This window comes from Strongylocentrotus purpuratus, unplaced genomic scaffold, assembly GCF_000002235.5.
Source record: "Strongylocentrotus purpuratus isolate Spur 01 unplaced genomic scaffold, Spur_5.0 spur5_scaffold_6, whole genome shotgun sequence".
Taxonomy (NCBI): domain Eukaryota; kingdom Metazoa; phylum Echinodermata; class Echinoidea; order Camarodonta; family Strongylocentrotidae; genus Strongylocentrotus; species Strongylocentrotus purpuratus.
This window is the reverse complement of record NW_022145612.1, coordinates 36532898-36553218: the sequence shown is the minus strand read 5'-3', so window position 1 is coordinate 36553218 and position 20321 is coordinate 36532898. Positions and strand designations below refer to the sequence as shown.

Genomic DNA, 20321 nt, shown 5'->3' with positions numbered 1-20321 from the left:
ATACGGATGGAGAGGAGGAAAGGTTCAATTCTCTGATTTCCCCTCCTCCACATGTACATTCTAGGAATGCGAAAGTGATTGAGAATGCCAGGTTAATGGTTGGACTGCGCGTCTATAAACAAGGAAACCGCTAGCCATGGAGGCTCATACCAGTACACGACTCACTCATTATTTATGGTATTTGGGCTACCGATTGAAGTATCAGAATTGATGGCCAATTTGCTACATGTGCCTCTTGGTAATGACAATGAATGGGCGCCCAGTCTTTAACAAGTCAGATCGGTAGAATTGCCCGCTCGCAACGACAATTGAAGGAAGAGATTTGTCTTCGCATAGGCAACGTGATGAGAGATTCTAGGGTATCTGCCAAGAATCTGTGTGTTTGAGTTGATAGATCTTTATGGTACCAGGTAGTTATTTGTCTGTTTTTTGTTTTTTGTTTTTGCTTTTTAAACTGAATATCCTCACATCTTTTAAGAGAGACCCTACATTTACTATTTTTTCAATTAAATAAATTGAAGGATAACTGAACACTTGCAACCTTCATTGACCTTTCCTTATAAATAAGAACAGATTAAAAATTGAATATTAAGTCAGTCACAGGACATATTCATATTTTCCAGTATATCACTCGTTGAAAATAGTATTCATAAAATGCTCTTATACTAGGTGAATGAACTATCGGAATATAAGATAAGGCCATTGATAAGTTAGGGGAGAGTGTGGAAAGGGTCGTGCATATTGATTTCACATTATCTTCCCCCTCTCACTTCTGTTATCCCCTTCCCCCCTCTCTTTCTCTCTCTCTCTCTCTCTCTCTCTCTCTCTCTCTTTTTCTGTTGTCATTAAGGGGGGATGCCTGTGCCCTCCATATTAATGCATCTTGCTTTCAAAGATTTAGATATGCAGGGATGTAATATCGAAATGTGCTGCTTGAAATCAGTCATCAAATCCGGATTGTATTTTCAAAAAAGTACTCTGATTAAAATCACTCTATTTGATTGATATGATTTAAACCACCACTATGAACATATGATAAGAAGTATCTTTAAAATCACCAACCCTGTTCCTTTGTCTTCCAGCTCATGCACCGGTGTCACATCTTGAATTCTGATAAGAAATCCAGCAAGAGATGGGATCATATCGTTTGTTCAGCGCCAGAAGGGTGTTTACTCTGTGTTAAACTGTATGAGTAAATGGCTTCTGGCTCCAAACAGATGATATTTGAATTCTCTGGAAGCATGGAGCATTGAGACTACAAGACGAGATGACCTGTCTCTCGTTATCTTTCTCCCTATCCATCATGTCTCAATATGAATAACCAAGGACAAGGGAGGGAAATTGAAATGCACGGGATGATTACTCATCTTTCCCACTGCACTTTGTTGACCAACAGAGGGTCGTATTCCTAGTAGATTCTTCAGATTATTGGTGCTTTAGAAGAGTTAAATGCATCTTTTTATTTATATCTTTTTTTCCTTCTAATCTCATTTAGCAAACACATATATATGGAAATTAGGTGTTAAGATCTTTTTCCAAAAAATCAACTTAATGGAAGGAGAGTGCCAAAGTTGTCTTTGATGTCTTGCTAAAAGATGTTAGTGCTGGGCTAGGATTTGAACATTCATCATGTCGAATCCTCGCACAACTACTACCCAATATGTAGCATAAGTAAGAGCCACAACGTTGGCCAGGTCCATCCCAGTGTATCACACACCATTTTCATTTGCACCTTAAAACCTTTGGATTGAGATCGAGCCACTATGCCACGACAGACACATCCTTTCTGGTGTATCTTGCTGTATGTGATACTAACGGATTGACTTTGTGTTTTTAGCATAAATCAGGCAAAAATCAGCAAGTCATTACCCATAATATTTTATTGGCATCAGGTGATGAGATAAAGTGGTTTAAAATTGCAATAGTTAGCACATCTGCTATCAAATGCCTGTAACATGATCAATATATCATCGCCTGCTTCCATTAGGCATATCTGGTTTCATTTTAAAATATCAGAGCACAATTTTTAAGGATATTTAAGCTAATACTGAGATAAATTTTTGTAGATCGCCTGGATCTACAAACACTACCAGCAAGTTTAAATTGACCTTAACAAACCTATTGATCAATGCGATCTACAAAATTTATTAGCGCACAAGTTTTTAAAGATATTTAAGCTAATACTGAGATAAAGTTTCTCGATCACCTTGATCGATAGGTTTGTAGTGTACTAAAGTAGGTCTACTGAAACAAGTATATGTAATTCCTCTTCAATTTTGCTGGTAGTGTGATGTATCATCAGCTGAAGGCTGTAATTATAAAGGGTACCATCTCTTTGTGAAATCATGAGAGTTATTGCACTTCCGGTTCTCAGCAGATAAAATCATCTTTCTTTCCTCTTGCACCACACCTGGATTATCCATGTGCCATCCGAATGGGACTGTTTCAAGTGCTGTATAAAAGAAAGGGGTCTTAATTCCTTTGCAATTATTCCCCCATCTGCATCTCATTCCGGTCCTCCTGAACTTATGCAGGCATGTTATGGAGGAGAGGGGGAGGGGGGATAAGACGCCCCCCCCCCCCGGTTGATTTTTTAATAGCCCAATTAGCAGTCAATCAACTATTTTATTAGAGACTAAAGAGTGATCACTTAATCTCATTGCCTCATTAGCACCATATTACCACTGTACCATACAAGTTTGAAATGAGAGCCACTTGAAGCATTTTTGGTATTGGTAAATAAATTGGTATTTTTAAAATCATATTTTTTTCATCTTTTTTCAGTGAACTAATAGCCTGTATGAATTGTGTGGTCTCTGTATTAAGTATATGGGTATATGGGTATTTTTAAAATCATATTTTTTTCATCTTTTTTCAGTGAACTAATAGCCTGTATGAATTGTGTGGTCTCTGTATTAAGTATATGGGTATGAGAGAATTTGGTAGTCAACTGATTGAAGAATTAAAGAAGCATTGGAAGTATCTTTATGGCACCGGGAATAAAGCAAACAAGTCAACAATCTGTCAGAGAGAAGGGTCAGAGCTGCATCAATTTAAACTTTGACTTTTGTCATGCACAAGTTTGACCACACCATGCTTCTAATGTTAAACTTTATTATATCATCACATGAACTTTGACATTAACTGCCAATTTCAACTGGTACACATGTTTAAAAAAGAAAACGTTTCTCAGTCCTTTTTCCTACAATAACTGTATTCCTAACTTAAACTATGGACCAAACACAATATCTAACCCTATATATGGAGAATTATATACCTCACTTAAGTAATCCAGCAATCTGATTGGTCGAAATTGCATTCATAAACTTTAACTGTTCCCGAAAATTCCCGGTAACCATGGTTAAAAAACAGTTCAAAATCCCAATAACCATGGTTATTGGGAAAATAGGTCAGTCTCCATGGTTACCCCATAGATTTACATGTTAAAAAATGGTCTGAGCGATCGAGGATACCGTACGTGTGCGAAGAATTGGTCGGTAATTTCAATACAATTGAATCTCGATCGATCTTACCGACAATTTTATCTTGCATTGTTGACATTAAGACGAAAATAAACTTCCAAAAACAAAAAAACAACATCTGCCGATAGATCTTGATCTAAATTCGTGCCAATATGCATTGCAAAAGTAAAAGAAGGGCCTGTTTAATGGAGCAGCCGCAAAGCTTCCACCACGCGAAGCCGTTTTCAATCCATTTTAATGTATATATAAGAAAAAACTGCTATGTATAGTAACAGAGCGCGATAGCCGAGCAGTTTAAGGCGGCGGTTTTCGTTACATCACCTTTAGTACGCAAGAGATCGAATCCCATCTTCGACAAAAGTTTTTTTTTTTTTTTTTTTTTTTTTTTTTTTTTTTTGCATATAAAAGTATTAATGACTGCTTTAATATTCGAGAAATAGTTGTTTTTCTCAAAGCAGTCATTAATACTATAATATAGCCCTGAAAAAATGTTTGCTATAATTAATAGCAGACATTGTTTCACTATTCAACTTCCACGTGGTTGTAAGAAGGCTACCAGTATATTCAAGTTGACACCATTGCTTGTTATGAGTATGTTATTGTATGTTAATCATGTATTTGCTGGTAGGCCTTTTCTATATTTCATCATTATGTGACAAAAATGGCTTCTCACAATTAAAATCAGCAAGTTCAAAGTTTGATAGTAACATCTCATATTTCTTTTAGTATAGAAAAAACACAACACATTTTCATTTCATGTTTCTTTGTGTATCTTGAAAGTAATGTTTTAACTACCCGTAAGTCATTTTATCATATTACAAAATGTTTCTCTATCAATGGCGATGGATAATCCCTGATGAACCCTTTATTATAATTTGAGCGGTATGAAAGTAGGAAATAATTGTCAAATTTTGAGAGTTTTCAATTCAATTCAATTCTTTTTATTCATCCAAATTCACAGGAATACATGGAAATTTGTTTTGGTTACACATTGTAAAAATATGTAAGATATTTGTCAAATATTGTTAAAATGTTGAAAAAGGCCTTGTGTATAGTTTAGAATATGCATCAGTCTCAAAGTCACCAAAAGAAAGCATTATTTGACTGAAGATCTTAATTGACTCCATGAAATGCAATTATGGAATCTAATTACAAGCATACACACCTATTCAAGCTTGTAATGGAGAGTATCTACAAAGCCTGATGAGAATCAGTACCGGTGCTTCTGACTGTAACCTCATCTAAACTGGCCATTAGGTCTGATCAGAGCCATGTTATAGCCATTCACAAGGGAGAAAAGGAGAGAGAGAGAGGTGCAGCCAGACGACGACAAAAGTTCATACACCTCATTATCCGAGGGGGGGGGGGGGATGGCGTGAGTCTTGCTTTTCATGCATGCCTGATCCCAATCAGCAATCTAATGGACATTACATAGAGAATGTAATCACGACCTGCTTCACGGCGAGCGAGTCATTCATAAAGACAACTAAAAGCTGATCCCCCTCCGTTGATGAATAACCTTCTCGCATATTTGGAAATAATTTTCCAGCCAGCATGTAGTCGTAGTGATTATTATGCGTCTGCTTCCTTTCATATCTCGTCTTTGTTAAGTGCAATTTTGACCGATAGAGTGAAACCCTCCAAATGAGTTGGTCCATTGTGATTTTGTAAACTGAAGAATGTATGTGGTAATAGAGTCTAATGGTTCAGGTCCCATTTTGCCGGTAATCTGTATAATGGGTTTTGAAATCCAGTAGGTTGTTTATTAAAAGGTCATGTTTAAGTCTCATACAAACATGCATTGCCAAAGAGTTTACACATTGCTTGTGAATTTGTTAATCATACATATTCTAATGCTTTTATTAACATTAGACAATAGCATCATCCCCTAAATCAAATTATTTTAAGATAGATTGCCGTAATGTTGAAAGTATGTAATATCTTTCAAAGGTGACTCAGCCTACAATTACACGGGAGGTCTTACTTTGGTGAAGCCGTCGTCTGTTTGACAGAGTTCATTGCTTAATCATGTCTCCCTGTACATGTGTGAAGTGCTTTTAATGTCAATCTACATGGAGTAATTGAGATTGTCCTATTAATGATTAGCAATAGTTTATCATTAATAATATATTGAGTCTATTCAGATATTTTTTACTCGGTTAAGTCCTACTCTTCAAAATTACCACCTTAATGAAAAGCTAACCTTTTCACATTGCTGGATCAAGATATTGATTTTTCTCTTTTAACCTTTAATTAGTACTTCACACGCCTAATTAAGAATGAGTCATAAAATGGGGAATATATTTGTCCCTTTCTTATTCTTGAAGACACTTCCCCCCCCCCCCCCCTCAGCCTGTTCTTCTATCGAAAGTGTGACATAGGTACTTTATTTTATATCTCTTCAGAGAATTGTGCAAATAATGACTTATATACCCAATCGAAAATCAAAAGAAATCAGTTATCAATCATTAATCACCAATCATCAATCATTAATATATCATGGATTTTCTAACCAAGAGAGTGGAATAGAGCACAACAATGGATAAGGAGAAGAAAAGGGAGACAAGATTGTGGACTAGCAATGGAAAATAAATGGTTATCAGAATGACTTATCATTCTAAATGATCAAGTGGTTTTTATTTCACTTGACTCTCAATCCTAGGGTTGAGGGTTTGGATCCCAGCCCGGCAGTAGCGTCCTTTGCCAAGAAATTCATCCACTTTTGCAACTCTCCACCCAGGTGTAAATTGGTACCTGATATGCCAGAGCGCTACATGTTTGGCGGCCAGCTATTACTCAGTTGATAATGTCTGAGCGCCAGGAACCTCATGACGTGAGAGTCATGTGCGCTGTACAAGAAGTCATCATTATCATTATTATTTTAGATAATATACTATTAAATTACACATTATCAATGAACAACAAATTAGGTCTTCCCAACACACCACCTCACCCTTCTATTAGCTTTGGGGTTTTTCATTTTATACGACCACATCTCTGAATTCTCAATTCAAAGTATGTTTGGCTCGGGGTTTCCTAGAGAAAGAATAAGTGTAGGGATTTGACGAGTGTCGCTGATGAAAATGCAGGAGTTGTTACACATCTACTTGAGATGGTTACAGGCAGGACACCATAGTCCTTCACTAAGATGAAGTGGTTGAAGATGAAAGGCCTAGTATGTACAAACATCAAGGATGAGGAGAGGCTAGAGGCCAGCATGGTCCAGCCTCTCCTCTTCAAATTAGCAACACTTCTCTTTCACTCTACCCCCCTCTCTCTCTCTCTCTCTCTTTCTCTCTCTTTCTCTCTCTTTCTCTCTCTTTCTCTCTCTTTCTCTCTCTTTCTCTCTCTTTCTCTCTCTTTCTCTCTCTCTCTCTCTCTCTCTCTCTCCTCTCTCTCTCCCTCTCTCTTTCTCTCTTCTTTGACTTGTGAATGCGTTAGATTTTTAACAAATATCATGCATCCCAAAAAGAAAAATATATGACAATGTATATTCTAAAAGTTCAATGACAAATTCTGATTTTGTAGTTAATTAATTGCCGGGTCCTAAGACTGTTCTGAAAAAAACTTGTGTATTTTATTTCATTTGAATACTATATATTTCTAATGGAACTGTGTTCAAATTTGTAAAACTGAAAATGGCTTGATATTTATAAATTTTAAGGATAAATAAGAATTTTTTTCAAATATACTTCTAGGTCCCAAGTTAGAGACAAGAATTTTTTATTTGACTTACAGTATCTTTCAGGTACATTATGTTGACCCCAGCAAAATTTTGTTATCATTTGTTGTTTTTGCTTCTAAATTATGCTCTTTGAATTATGGTTATTTTGTAGTTATTGAAGAAGAAAAAGATGTGAAAACTTGAATATATTAGTCTTGTGACTGCTTCACCAGGAGATATTATCACTAAAATAAATAATTAATTGATGAATGAAGGAGAGATAATGAATCAATAATTATTGTCTATTCTCTTCTCTCCTTATTTTTTCTTTCCATGCAGATTGGTTGTTTTGTGGCGCTGTGTTTAGAGCTTCTTGTTAGGGATAGTCTGGTTGTTCTATATGTAGGATCAGGTATCTTTGGGCTGTTCCTCAGTAGTATCTACCCATCGTCTATAGCCTACGCTGAACAGCACATCAGAATGTCAGGTAAGTTTTGTTTAGTTTTGTTTTTTTGCTATTCATCATCCGTTTTGTGTAAATTCAAATTCAAATTCAAATACAAACTTTATTGATTTAAATCCAAACAGATAGGATCAAATATTAAGTGATTGTTGTCACGGTTGAAATCAAGTCTAAAGTGTTGAAATTGTAAATAATAAACTGTTTAAGTTGTATAGCACCCTCTCAAGACTGATTTTACCTAAGCTCTAAAACAATAATTCTTGACTACAATCGGCCGATTTGCTATTGCCTTTTGGAAATTATATATCAGAATTACATTTTCTGAGATTATCATGGTCGCAGCTAAGGCGCTATTTGAAATATTTGGAATTTACCAGGGGCACCGGTAAGTTTTTGATTATTAACTTTCTCGAAAGTAGAAGTGTCTTCCAGGCTAAATTTTCTGGTACTTTTAATACATCCACATGTATGAAAATTGTAAAGAATTACTAATATCCTTTGGCAAGACATTGATCTACATTTGCCACACTCCACCCAGGTGAAGTAAATGGGTACCTGGTAGGAATTTATTCCTTGAAACGCAGCGCACGTAACAGCTGCACTGCTAAAGCCAGGGTAATTATGCTGCATTATTGTAGAGCGCTTAGAGACTTCTGACAAAGTAAGGGTTAGGCGCTATATAAGCACTGTAATTATTATTATTACTATCCATCCAATTTTCAAAATTTCCCCAAATTTTGCATTACAATTAATGTGAAAAAGGTCATTTACTCTTCTTGTGAACTGAACGACTGAAATATAATTCTGTTGAATTCCAGACTACCTCTAATACCCAATATTCTTTTTGCATGATCTTGTAGGCTTGGTGACAAGTTGTATTGTCATAGGAGCAGCTACAGGAGAAATGACGTTCCCTGTCATCGTGGGTAGGGTAAGTATCTGCCTTTTAAAATCTTATCAGGTACCCTTTTGGGACAGTACGTCATTCCACATTTTGTGGTTTGCCCCCTGCTAATTTTGATTCAGAGCCCTAAAATATATACCAGATACATAATGGGAAAGGGTAAACATTTCTGCACAATGTGCCCAGTTTAGTTGCATGATATCATATTGTGTTTGATCCCAAGAAAATAAAAAAGGAAAATAAGCTTTAAGTTCTTTAAAAGGGCAACACCTTGAGAGGTTCAAAATCATTATTTGTTATCAAATTTGTTTGTAGCATTTGAAAGAAAACCTTTATTGTTGCCAATTTCATTAATTTGACCCTTAAAAATACCTGTTCGGAAAGGGTTCAGAAATAGATTTAATAACAGCTAGAATGCATAAAATCAACCTGTATAATCTTTCTGCGGGATTGTATGTGTAAATGGTTGAGGAGTATGAAGAAAATAAAAGATTAGATTTAAAAAAACGAGTCCGATTTAGGTTCCATGCGGGACTTCTATTAAATGTGTGCATAAGGGTGTGACTACATTACAAAAGACCTGCCAGTAAGTGAAAATATAATTACAAAAATCACAGAATGCTGCTTGTATAGTGACCCTCTCCAACAAACACAGTCACATCTCACCAGTTCTGAAAGCACTCCATTGGTTGCCCAAGAGTGAACACACAGTTTTCAAAATACTTTTGCTTTTATTTTATTGTGTCCATGGCTCTGCTGTACAGAAGTCTGAATTTCTTGTTCTTCCTAAGCTCAATACTAGGTTGCCCATGCAGGGCCTTCGCTGTGAATGCTCTCCCTCGAGAGATTTGTAATAGCAGATCATTTAAAAGTGTTTGAATATGATCTTAAAACGTATCTGTTTAATTTGGCATATAATTAACTGTTCTGTCACTATTGTATGTTCTATCTTACTTCTATTCCTTTGTTTATAATGTAGATGCTTTTATGTGCTCTCTTATTTTTTCGGATTCGGCACCCTTATGAATTTTGTATATTAATATTATTATTTTGAAAATTAAGAAATCAAATAACAGTGCCACATAAACACTTCAGAGTGATTTTCCATTCAAAGCCTTCATCAAGCGTAATAGAGGTCCTAACACTTCAGCATTCTAACTGCAGTAGCCTCTTCTTCATGTGAAGAATTCAAATAAGATGCAAATAAACAAGTTTTTATCCAGTAGCACTTGATTCCCAATGCATGATTATTATCTGGGAAATCTCAAGGATATTTCAGATTTTATTTTGTAGCACTAGACCAGTACTTTCATGCTATGATGTAATAAGTGCATCATGAGATATTTTGTGGTTCGTCATATACATGAATTTTTAAAAAAGGCGACAACAACCTCCACAGAAAATTGAAATCATTTCAATGTAATATAGATCTGAATATCATTACAGAGGCTCTTATAAGTATAAGTGGACCATTCATTTACATGTAAAATCAGTCCTGTTGACAGAAGGAAAAGAGTGTGATCGCCCCGCTTTTCTTTAGTAAAAAGCTGATAACTTATTTTGTTCCCCACAAATGTTGGATGTACCCCCCTCATGTCATGAAAGATATTTCTTCCCAAGCATGCATGTAATACTTCCATGACTGAAACGTACACCCTCTTTTCAAAAGCTTTTTATGCACTCAGAAATTATATTCTAAGCCAGAAGTACTTTTCTTTTGAGGCATTTTAGAACACTGTGTGAACGAGGCTCCAGATAGTCTACTCATTGGTCGTTTTTATCTTCTTTCACTCCGCACTAAAAGTAATCAGCTGATGTACGGTTAACAACTAAATTATTCATACTCCTTGTAAATTTTAGTGTTTTTTTCATTAAAGGGATCAGGTATCTTTACCAGGTTCTAAAACACAATCCTGGATTTAGCTCATGCTGCAATGATAATTATAAACATTTAAGTCAGTCAGGAACCCCATGACTTTTACAAGCCGATCGCCTGTCTGATTATCAAGATATTTATGATTGGAAATCGAATTCAAATTTTGCGTTTTTGTAACAATTTTAATAACACCACAGTCTATTGTGGAAAATGATTATGTAAAACCGGTCACTCAAAGATTTTTTACTGTTTTGAGGAATGACATGATCATTTTGAAGCCAAATTTGTTAAGGCTTCAATATTACACCATATCACAGACACTGATAACATGTAGGACCTTGCATCTCAGATTTAACAATGTTAAATGATGCCTTTAAAAGTGGCCCATGTATTCAGTCAAGTATTTTTCAAAGAAGGTTGAAATAATCTGGTCACCTTTAAATAGATATTAATTGCAGAGCAAAATTAATGAATATCATCAACCAGTGTCATGAATAGGAAAGATCTGTTTTATAGATGATGATTAAAATCTGCATTGATAAGGATGAAAACAGCATCTGAGCTGAGCTTCTAATAATTGAAAATATTATCTTGTCTTGATAATAATAATATAAATTCTGTAAGATTATTTACCATCAAATGACAAAATATGCAAATGCAAATTTCAGAAATGGATAAGCTATATACAGAAAAGATTATGAAAAGTATATGAAAGATGAAATGAGACTTTAACAGAAGAGTGTTTTGTCTTCTGACAGGGATGACAGAAAAATAAACAAACATGTATAAGCTTATTGCTATTACAAATTGATTAATTTACCTATTGAGAAATAGTTGGCCAGGGTCGCCTCACAAGGCCATAGAACTGGGGTTTTATATGAGCTAGGGCACTTAATGTCAGTTTCTTCAGAGAAGCATATAATCTTCACATTATGTAGATTTCATTAAATATTTTTAATATTTTTTATTGGTTCTACATGTACATTGACGTGCCGAAATCATGATTATTTCAGAGCATGACATTGTCACTTTTATATCTATTGTTTAAACATATTTATGGCTTACACCCAGTAAATAAAGATTTATTGATGGATCTGTAATTGAAAATAAGTCAGAAAAATCTTTAAACCAGCAGGATTTGAACCTGCATCTACTGCTTGCCGGGCAGCGACTCTACCAACAATTACAGATTGTCAGCAACAATTACAGATCGTTATTAACTGGGTGTATGCCACAAATATGTTTAAACAATTGAAATTTCTCCCAGGAAGCATTACATTTATAAAAAAAAACTTTGATATCTTTCTCCCTTTCTTTGCAGTTGATCTTCCCCATCCAACCTTTGTTCTTCTTGGCCTTCTGTGCTGGAGCCTGCTGTCTAGGAATCTTAGTTTTTATTGCCCTCCAAATCATATCCTATTGCACGGCTGAGAAAGGTAATTATCAGAGTCCCTCAGATGGCCTCTAGCTAAGCCATTGGTCATGGTTACTTTACCTACAATTGCCAACATCATGTACTTTACTCTCTTACCATTAAATATTTACTAGATATCTTAGTGTTTTGACCCCTGCATTGCAAATCAAACCCTACTCTATACACAGAAGACAAATGTAATAATCAGAGTCCCTCGGATAGGCCTCAAAGCAATAGGTCATTAGTTTTTTCTGCAATCGTGTACCTAGACTATACTTTAAAAGTTAATATACATGCAGTTACATACTTTTTTAATTCCTGCAAATCATATCTCACTCAAAGCTGAGAGAGTTCCTTGGCATAGTCCCTCGGATAGGCCCTAAAGCCATAGGTCATTTAGTTGCTCTACCTATACAGCAATAGACTTTTGTCTTTTACCATTAGAATTCGCTTGGTAGCCTATCTTAGTGATTTGACTAACGGTACTGCATATCATATTTTGCTGTACCACTGAGCTAAATATTATATTCCCTTGGATAGGCCCTTAAAGCCATAGCTCATTTGATTACTTTATTTGTAATCATACACATAAACCTTGAAGTTATGCTATGTATCTAGATGTATTGACTCTTGCAAATCTTCCAGCTGAGAAGGGTTATAGTGTTATTGTACCTCGGATTCTTGGTCTCTCAGACAGGCCTTGATACCATTAGTCCTATCCCTGATTTACCTGCTATAGTGATATGTTTGGACCCTGTTTGGACCTTTTGAGGTTATAAAGACCATAACTAGTTTAGGGTTAAATGGAAACAATCGCTATAAAAGTTTGTATACAGCTCCACAATGTATGAGTATGTATAGAATCATGCAAACCCTTTTACCCTACATTCTACGGTTGAATGCCATTGATCCTATCCCAGATTTACCAGCTATAGTGTTTCGCTTGGGCCCTGTTTGGATCCTTGGAGGTTATAAAGACCACAAAAAGTTTAGGGTTAAAGGGAAACAATCGCTCTAAAGGTTTGTGTACAGCTCGACTATATAGTGTGTGTATGTTTAGTCATGCGCTGGTCACAAAGGATTAATTCGATCCTGTCTGTATGCATGGGTGTACAGCAACTTTTGTTCAAGTAAGGTCTGTTTTATTGAGGAAAAATACTAAAATGGGTGAAAACTCTTTTTTAAAATAAGCCTCATGAACAAGAGTCCTTGGTGGGTTGTGCTCCAATGAATATAGTTAAAATGAGTTGATTCAAAGTAGACCTTGTCATTCTTCTCATTCTGTACCCCGATTCTTTTTGACTGTTGTTTGGGGATCATGCGATGAGTGGACACACCTTTTTCCTTTTCTGGTTTAAAAACTCATACTTTTCATATATTTATGCGACATGATTCATAGTTTAACAGGCATATACCAAAGAGCTGCTTGCTGTGTTCTAGTATGAAGAAATCTAAACATGATGTTATATCTGTAAGTCTTTGGTGCAATCATGACATGGTGTCTTCTGTTTCTTCTCAAGAGAATGAACCAGAAGGCCATTATTTGATTTCTCTCTCCTCCATACCTGCAGAGGCAGAAGATTAGCTCTTCACAGGTACATACCCCATCACTTATTATCAGCTATTCCTTCTTCAATAGCATTTTGACTTCAAATTTCTTTTCTGGAGACCTGTGGGGACTTGAGTCTGCATCTTTGCATTGTTTCAGTTTTCATGAAAAAGGTTCAACTTTATTGTCCAATCTGTTAGTAATAGAAATGTGTTATATTTGCATGTTAGGAGACATGAATATATAATATATATATATATATATATATATATATATTTTATATACAAATTTTTTAATTTAAATTTGAATTTATTTTTACATTAAAACGGGAAAAAATAATTTATATACGGGTAATGAATACATTAAAAACAAAATTAAAATAAACTTAAAAATTGTATATTTAGAGCACTATATATGCATAAAGAATTTGTGCATGGCATGGCCTTTTTTTCAAATAAGGAGTTCTAGAGAGTATAAATCAGTATAAGAGCTCAACATGACTATGAGAGCCTAACCCCCCCCCTCCTGTATTCGTTTTGCTTGACCTCTCTGCATCAAAATAGGGAGTCATGAGATTAAACCCAAGGAAGATTGTTCAAGAGTTGTCTGTTCCTTTCAAAATGGACAAAAGCGTTAAGGTTTTTACACCTTAATACTTTCATCTGATAGAAATATTTTTGAGTAGAGAAGCTTTTAATCATACTTTCAGACTTCATTGTCTGTGAGCCTGTGTGAATTGCAAGGAGGAAAAAAAACTTTAAGATTAATTTCATTTCATATCAAAAAGAAAAAAATGCTATATACGTGTTATTAGAATTGTGCATTTATAATTACCTGGCTCTTTCAGAACTATCCCTTTTTCACATCATTATTTCTTCTTCTGCCATGCAAGATTAGTATTTTATCCTGTTTCAAAACAAAACATATTATAAAAGGATTTGTCTTTGCGACTGTAAATTAAGTGAACATATCACTGCATGAAGCGCATGAAAGGGATATGGCATTTGTATGTAGGAGAAGGATTGGTGTGTTTATAAATTGGGGAAAAAGGGGGATTTGATGTAACAATGGCTTTGAACATGCCTAAATGGATATTTGAAAGAAGGTAATTGAGAAGCACACTTGAATATCTGCTAATAACCCTAAAAAAAGTTTAATATAGTTCTTTCAAATCTGACAATTTGATGGGAATGAATTAACTAGCTATATAGAAAAGACACTGGTTGAAATCAAGCTTTCACGAATGTTGTTTTGATCTGCTGTAATGGTCCGTCTGCAAAGTCAAAAGGGCATTAACTCTGTATGAAATGCTATTCTGTCTCTTCTCAGCTTACAATATCCAGAGTCTATACAAGAGTAATGCAGAACAACTCATACTTTGTAATATCTATACGTAGAATATGTTTGATGCATGACAATTTTTAGCAAATGATATGTACATGAATCCTGACTGCCTTTGGTGAAAAGCTTGTCATGGGAATCTGCTTTCTTTTTGTGACTATTTTCCCCTTTTATTGTCATAAATGTGAAGTGCTTTCGATCCTTTACACTTCTTTCAAGCCGGTCTGTGATTAAGCTGATAAAAAGAATGAAAGACCCTTGATGAAAGAGGGCAGCAGACATAGTTTGTTGATAGGATGTACTCATCTCTTTTGAGTGTAATTCAAAGAAATTAGATGATCATTTAAAAAGCCACCTTGCAATATCAAGTACCCTTGATTGTTGCAGACAAGTAGGCTATTAAAGACAGACTTATGTCTAGACAGCTTTGTTGACTTCATTATTGTCAAACAGACTTATTTTGTCGATGAAATTAAAGGCCCAGATCTGTTTGTGTTCATTTGAAGTACAAACAAATTGTTATTCTGTGCGCTATCAAGTCGTTGAACTGTACTGAATGTTTTCTTTCTAAATCTCTTTATTGGCCTGCAACCAATCAACGAAAGACAATCAGATGTATATTCTTTTACCGTATGAAGTAAATGTAGAATGCTTGGGATGAAATGCTTGAAATTATAAATAATGTCTGAGTCTTTATAACTGGCTTTTAAAATTAAACCATTTCAAACTTGCGAGTACATGTACTGAAAAATACCATTCTTGTTGGCTTTAATTGTTGAAAATATCCACTGTATGTTATTTTGTCTCTTCTTTCAGCTAAACCGATACCACTGGCCGAAGGAGCGTACATGTGGTGTCGCAGCTGCTGCCTAGCCTCTCGTGAGAGTCTCCTGTTCGGAGAATCAAAGTACTACACGACCCTGACGGACACCAATTCGGCCTACAAAGTAATCGCTACCAAGGAACAGTTTCGTATGAAGCCATCCGATAAGCCTTCCGAGATAGAGTCAGATGGAATCATTCAGGAGGATGCACCTAGATAATAAGAAATTGGCTCCAGCGAAACATGGAAAATTTAACATAGATGGCAATGAAATGGTATTACAACAAAAATGTGTCTGTTCAGAGCTAGAAAGACATTAATTCTGCTAAAGTATATGAGACAATGCCCTTCTGGCTCCAAACAGATGAATTGCGGTATTTTAGACAGGAGATTAAGTCATATTTTCAACATTCTGTAGATGCTGGTACAGACTGAAAGAGGTGCGAAATCTTCAAGAATAGACGCTTGCTCAATTTCCTCCATGTGAACAGTGTATCAATAGCCAAACCTTGCTCCAGTACAATGTAGAATACATTAACATGTATATATGAATGGCTTTAGGATGAATAAGATTACTTGTGTTATATTGATAAGGGGGAACTTGGGAAGTTCTAATGTTCGTAATGCAATGGGAGATTACTGATAAATGATTACATTCTATTTTTAACAAAGAGAATCAGAGTGATAGGAATTAAAGGTGGTGTATCCTCTATGGAAAGTTTTTAAAACATCATGAACGTGCATTGGGAATCGAATCAACATCATAACTGTAAGAAAATCCTACATTCCTAGGTTGTTGTTTTTTTTAAAGATGAAAAGACATCTATGTTATGGGGTGCTAAATGTAACACTTTCAGTTCTAAAATAAGAGAAATGATTGTAAAATCAATCTGTCTGATTGCTTGCATGAATACAATCAATTTGTAAGATTGGTTTTCTTATTAATTCATTTATTTTGTTACAGGTTGGAAATGTTATACTTAGCACCTCATAGCCAAATACTATTCGGCAACCTGCCTTAACTAAATTTAAAGTCTAACAGTTGATCTTTTATTCAACGAAAAGTCACTTTTCCATTCCCACATTGGGAGGGGAATTTTTGTGTGGATACAATACTGTATCAGAATATCAGTATTTTCTTCCAGATACCAATGAATTGATACAATTCTAGACTTTCCACGGGGTAGAGTACATTGCCATCATATTGTAATTAGATTTGTTATAGATATCAATTTTTTTTTTTTTATTGTTGCAAGTCACAGGTTTTATGAAACAGGCCCCAGGTCTGCTTGTTCCTCTGAATGGTGTATAGAACTGTAGATTTGCGTAGATAACTTTGTGCACTAAGAATTATGAAAATTAAAGTAAGTAATGATTTTATTTTTATATCACACATTTTATGTTTATATAGAAAAGATTATTGTCTATAATGTATTCATGTTGTAAGTGCATTCATATAGATTGTTATTGAAGCAAGAAAGGCTTCAAATTGTTTGAAATGATATAAATTTATAAGAATAAGACTGTGACATAGCTACCTAAAATATCTATGTGTATTGATTGGGCAATTGCAATACCTTATTGTGTTGCCTATACAAGTTAAAATTGCAAGACTAATGTAATGTTTGCACATTTGTAAGAAGCTTTTGATTGTTGTGTATTTCCATATAGGCCTACTGGCTTTTAGCAAGAAATATGTTTAACAGGAACTCACATTTTGTCTACTGGATACTTATGGTCAAATATATTTGGGAAATTCCAAGGTGTTTGGTCATTTGATGTCCAATTCATTACCAAGTATTATGTAATTCTACACAAGAAGTGACATCAAATGTGTCATTTCAGTTTATATTTGCTTCTATTTTTAATTCAATTCAATTCATTTTTTAAATATTTATTTCCATGAAAAAATAACATACAAATACATAAACATAACATAAATATAAACATGTGGGCATATTAAAGGTAAGATATATAACAGTAAACTGAAATGAAATAAATGAAATCGAAAAAATTGAAAAAAGAGCACCTGTTAAAAGCATGTTTTAGCTTGTAAGCATCAGGTATCTTTTCCAAGTTCCTAGAAGTGTTATAATTTGATACATTGGTCAGATTTACTAGAATGTGGTGAGACAAAAAAGCTTAAACTTACCCAATTATGAGCCATAAAATTGATTGAATAACTCCAACCATTGAATACTTTAGATTAGAGTCATTTTTTTTTATTTCAAATGTTTGTTCAAGAGTGCTATTATGACCACTGTTTGACCATCATTATGTAGTACTATGTAAAAGGCTGAACAAATGGAATTACTGAATATCACAAAACTTGAAGATGTGGGATGAAGAAAACAGTTTAGTGTATGAAAGTCTTCTTATTGCCCTTTTCAATTAAATATTACACAACATTTTATAAATGTGGGGTTTATTTATATTAAAAAAATGTCTATGTAGATGCTCATAGCACCGAATGTGCTAAATCTAATGATCACATTGAAATGAGATACAGGCTTTATCTGGTTTATACTGTTGGCAGGAGAGTTTACAAAAAGTGAATTGGAAATCAGAATCATGTTTATAATATGTTAGCTGTATTGCATCTTTCCAAGTTGGTTATTTTGGTCGGAATGCCATTTTTATTCATGTAATCATGGACGAGATATTCAATTATGCACAATTAAAGTAAGATAAGGAAATTTAAACTGATCAAAAATAATATTTGACCCATCAAAGAAGGACAACGTGGGATTCTTTTTGCACGACATGTTGATAAAGCCTATGTACAATATGAATATGAATATTAAAGTCCCCTTCCTTCATATGCTTGGTTTGGCAGTGATGTACATTGCATAGCCTACTGATGGAGATCGAGCAAGAGGGATGTTAACTGTACATAAAAAGCATATGAATACCTTATAGCTCTTGGGAGACAATATTATGTTGGGAAAGGGGCATTTTTTTAGTCTTTGTTTTGAAAGGAGAGTGATGGAGAAAACAAATATTGTGGTATTCATGCCAAATGCAAAAATTCTTCCATCAAAAATAATTCTATGAAATAATATTTCTACAAATTTCAGAGGTTATATAGATTTTTATGAAAATGTGTGCAATGAAATATTGTCATGGTAAAAATATGGCATGCAAAAAAGAGAAAGAACATATAAGGCTTCAATTTCATGATTGTATACCCCTGAAAGGATTAATAGAATTAATCTTCTGGTGTAGGGATGGTAATTTAAATTGAGTGTGGGTGTTATTCTGACTATAAACACATTGAATACCACAAAGTTATATCAAAGTCATCATCATAATGTTCATGTAATTATGGGAGGGAAACGTAATGTTTAGATTTCATTGTACTTTAAATAGTACTTTTATAATTTTTATTTCATTTTCAAATATTGAGTCAAATGTCAATATATTGTGAAAAGTTCTTGGATAGATGCAGAAATTTGGGCTCAGAGATTTAAAATTTTAAAGAAAAACAAAGGATAAGTTATGAAAACTTCTTTTTGGTATTGTTTTATGCTGCATTTTTGTTTAAATGTGACCTGGAGATCTAACTGGATATTGAGTTTTTTATTTGAAAGGTAAAATAAAAAGTAAAGCTTTACTAAATGTCATTTAAGCTATTGTGTGCTTTTTATCATATTATCAGTAGTTCTTGTGGCTTTATCTGTGCTCATGCTGTAAAACACTCTGCAATCATAAAGTTATTGTCTGTGGTACTTACTTGTATTTGCACTAGATAATTTGCCATAGCTAGAGTTTTATTTCCGAGCTAGTTATCAAAACAAATAAAGTGATATTTATGTATATTTATGTAAATGCATTAATATTTTGTGTTGAAAGGTATTGATATGGAAAAAAGAAGAGTCAATAAATATTGAAACTTTTGATGTAATTTGCCTGATTTTCTGGTTTTCTTCTTTTGTCTTCTGAGTCGAATGCAATATCCTTACTAGATTTATAAACTGACTTAAGCATACTGTTTAATCCTATCTACCACATGCTTCAGATCGATGAAGTTTTTTTGAGTTGGGGTGTTCAAATGGGGAAGCGAGGTGAACGCAAGATGAGATGCATTCTTTGCTCGACTTATATGTCACTATTAGGGGTCCTGTCCTTAAAGTATCACCCGATCAAGCCTACATATACTTGGCCATTTAACAAAAAGAATGTGAATCTAACATCCAAATCCCCCCGCCCCCCCCCAAAAAAAAAGGTGACCTCAAAGTCTGATCCTTTTCACCCCATTAAGGTTCGTGCTATCTATCCCGGGCACCAGGTTTTGTCAAAATAAAGCTGTTGCTTCTTCAATTAGGTTGCGGAACAGTCTTCCTCAGTATCTTCTCTCTTGTGACCTGCTATCAAACCCAACGAAAGACAAAGCTATTCCACGCGTACAACTAGCCACTATAGTACTCCAGTCATTCCAAGGTGAATCATGAATGGCATATTCAGTATTTGTTCGGTCTCAACGCCCTTGACTAGGCATCTAGATGTTGGAGCTCTACAAATTCCTGGACAGGACTGTACATTACAAAACATTACCCCCAAAACAGGCACAAGTTTTCTTCAAAAAGGAGATGGCTGAAGTCACACACCCCCCCCCCCCCCCTCTCTAAAAGTGAGAGGCATAATGTCGTAGGCCATTCAAGCTTTGTCAGGATGAAGAGGTTTAATTGGCAAAATATTGTCCCCCTTAAAAAACCCAAAGTGCCCTGTATTTAATCAAAAGAGGAACATTGCTATCATGAACATAATACAATCGGGGGAAGAAGAATTATTGTAATATTAAAATA

General features: G+C 34.7%; 1 protein-coding gene across 2 annotated transcripts in view; it reads left to right on the top strand.

Annotated features, from left to right (window-relative positions):
* LOC100888148 (major facilitator superfamily domain-containing protein 4A) overlaps window positions 1-19420 on the top strand; it is a 92826-nt gene extending 73406 nt beyond the window's left edge. For both annotated transcript variants that reach the window (XM_030972813.1, XM_030972814.1), the window contains exons 7-10: window positions 7486-7633; window positions 8470-8540; window positions 11711-11825; window positions 15510-19420. In XM_030972813.1, coding sequence (XP_030828673.1) covers window positions 7486-7633; window positions 8470-8540; window positions 11711-11825; window positions 15510-15736 — 561 coding nt within the window. In that variant the 3' untranslated portion in view covers window positions 15737-19420. The remainder of the gene's footprint in view (window positions 1-7485; window positions 7634-8469; window positions 8541-11710; window positions 11826-15509) is intronic.
* Window positions 19421-20321: the final 901 nt, after the last annotated feature.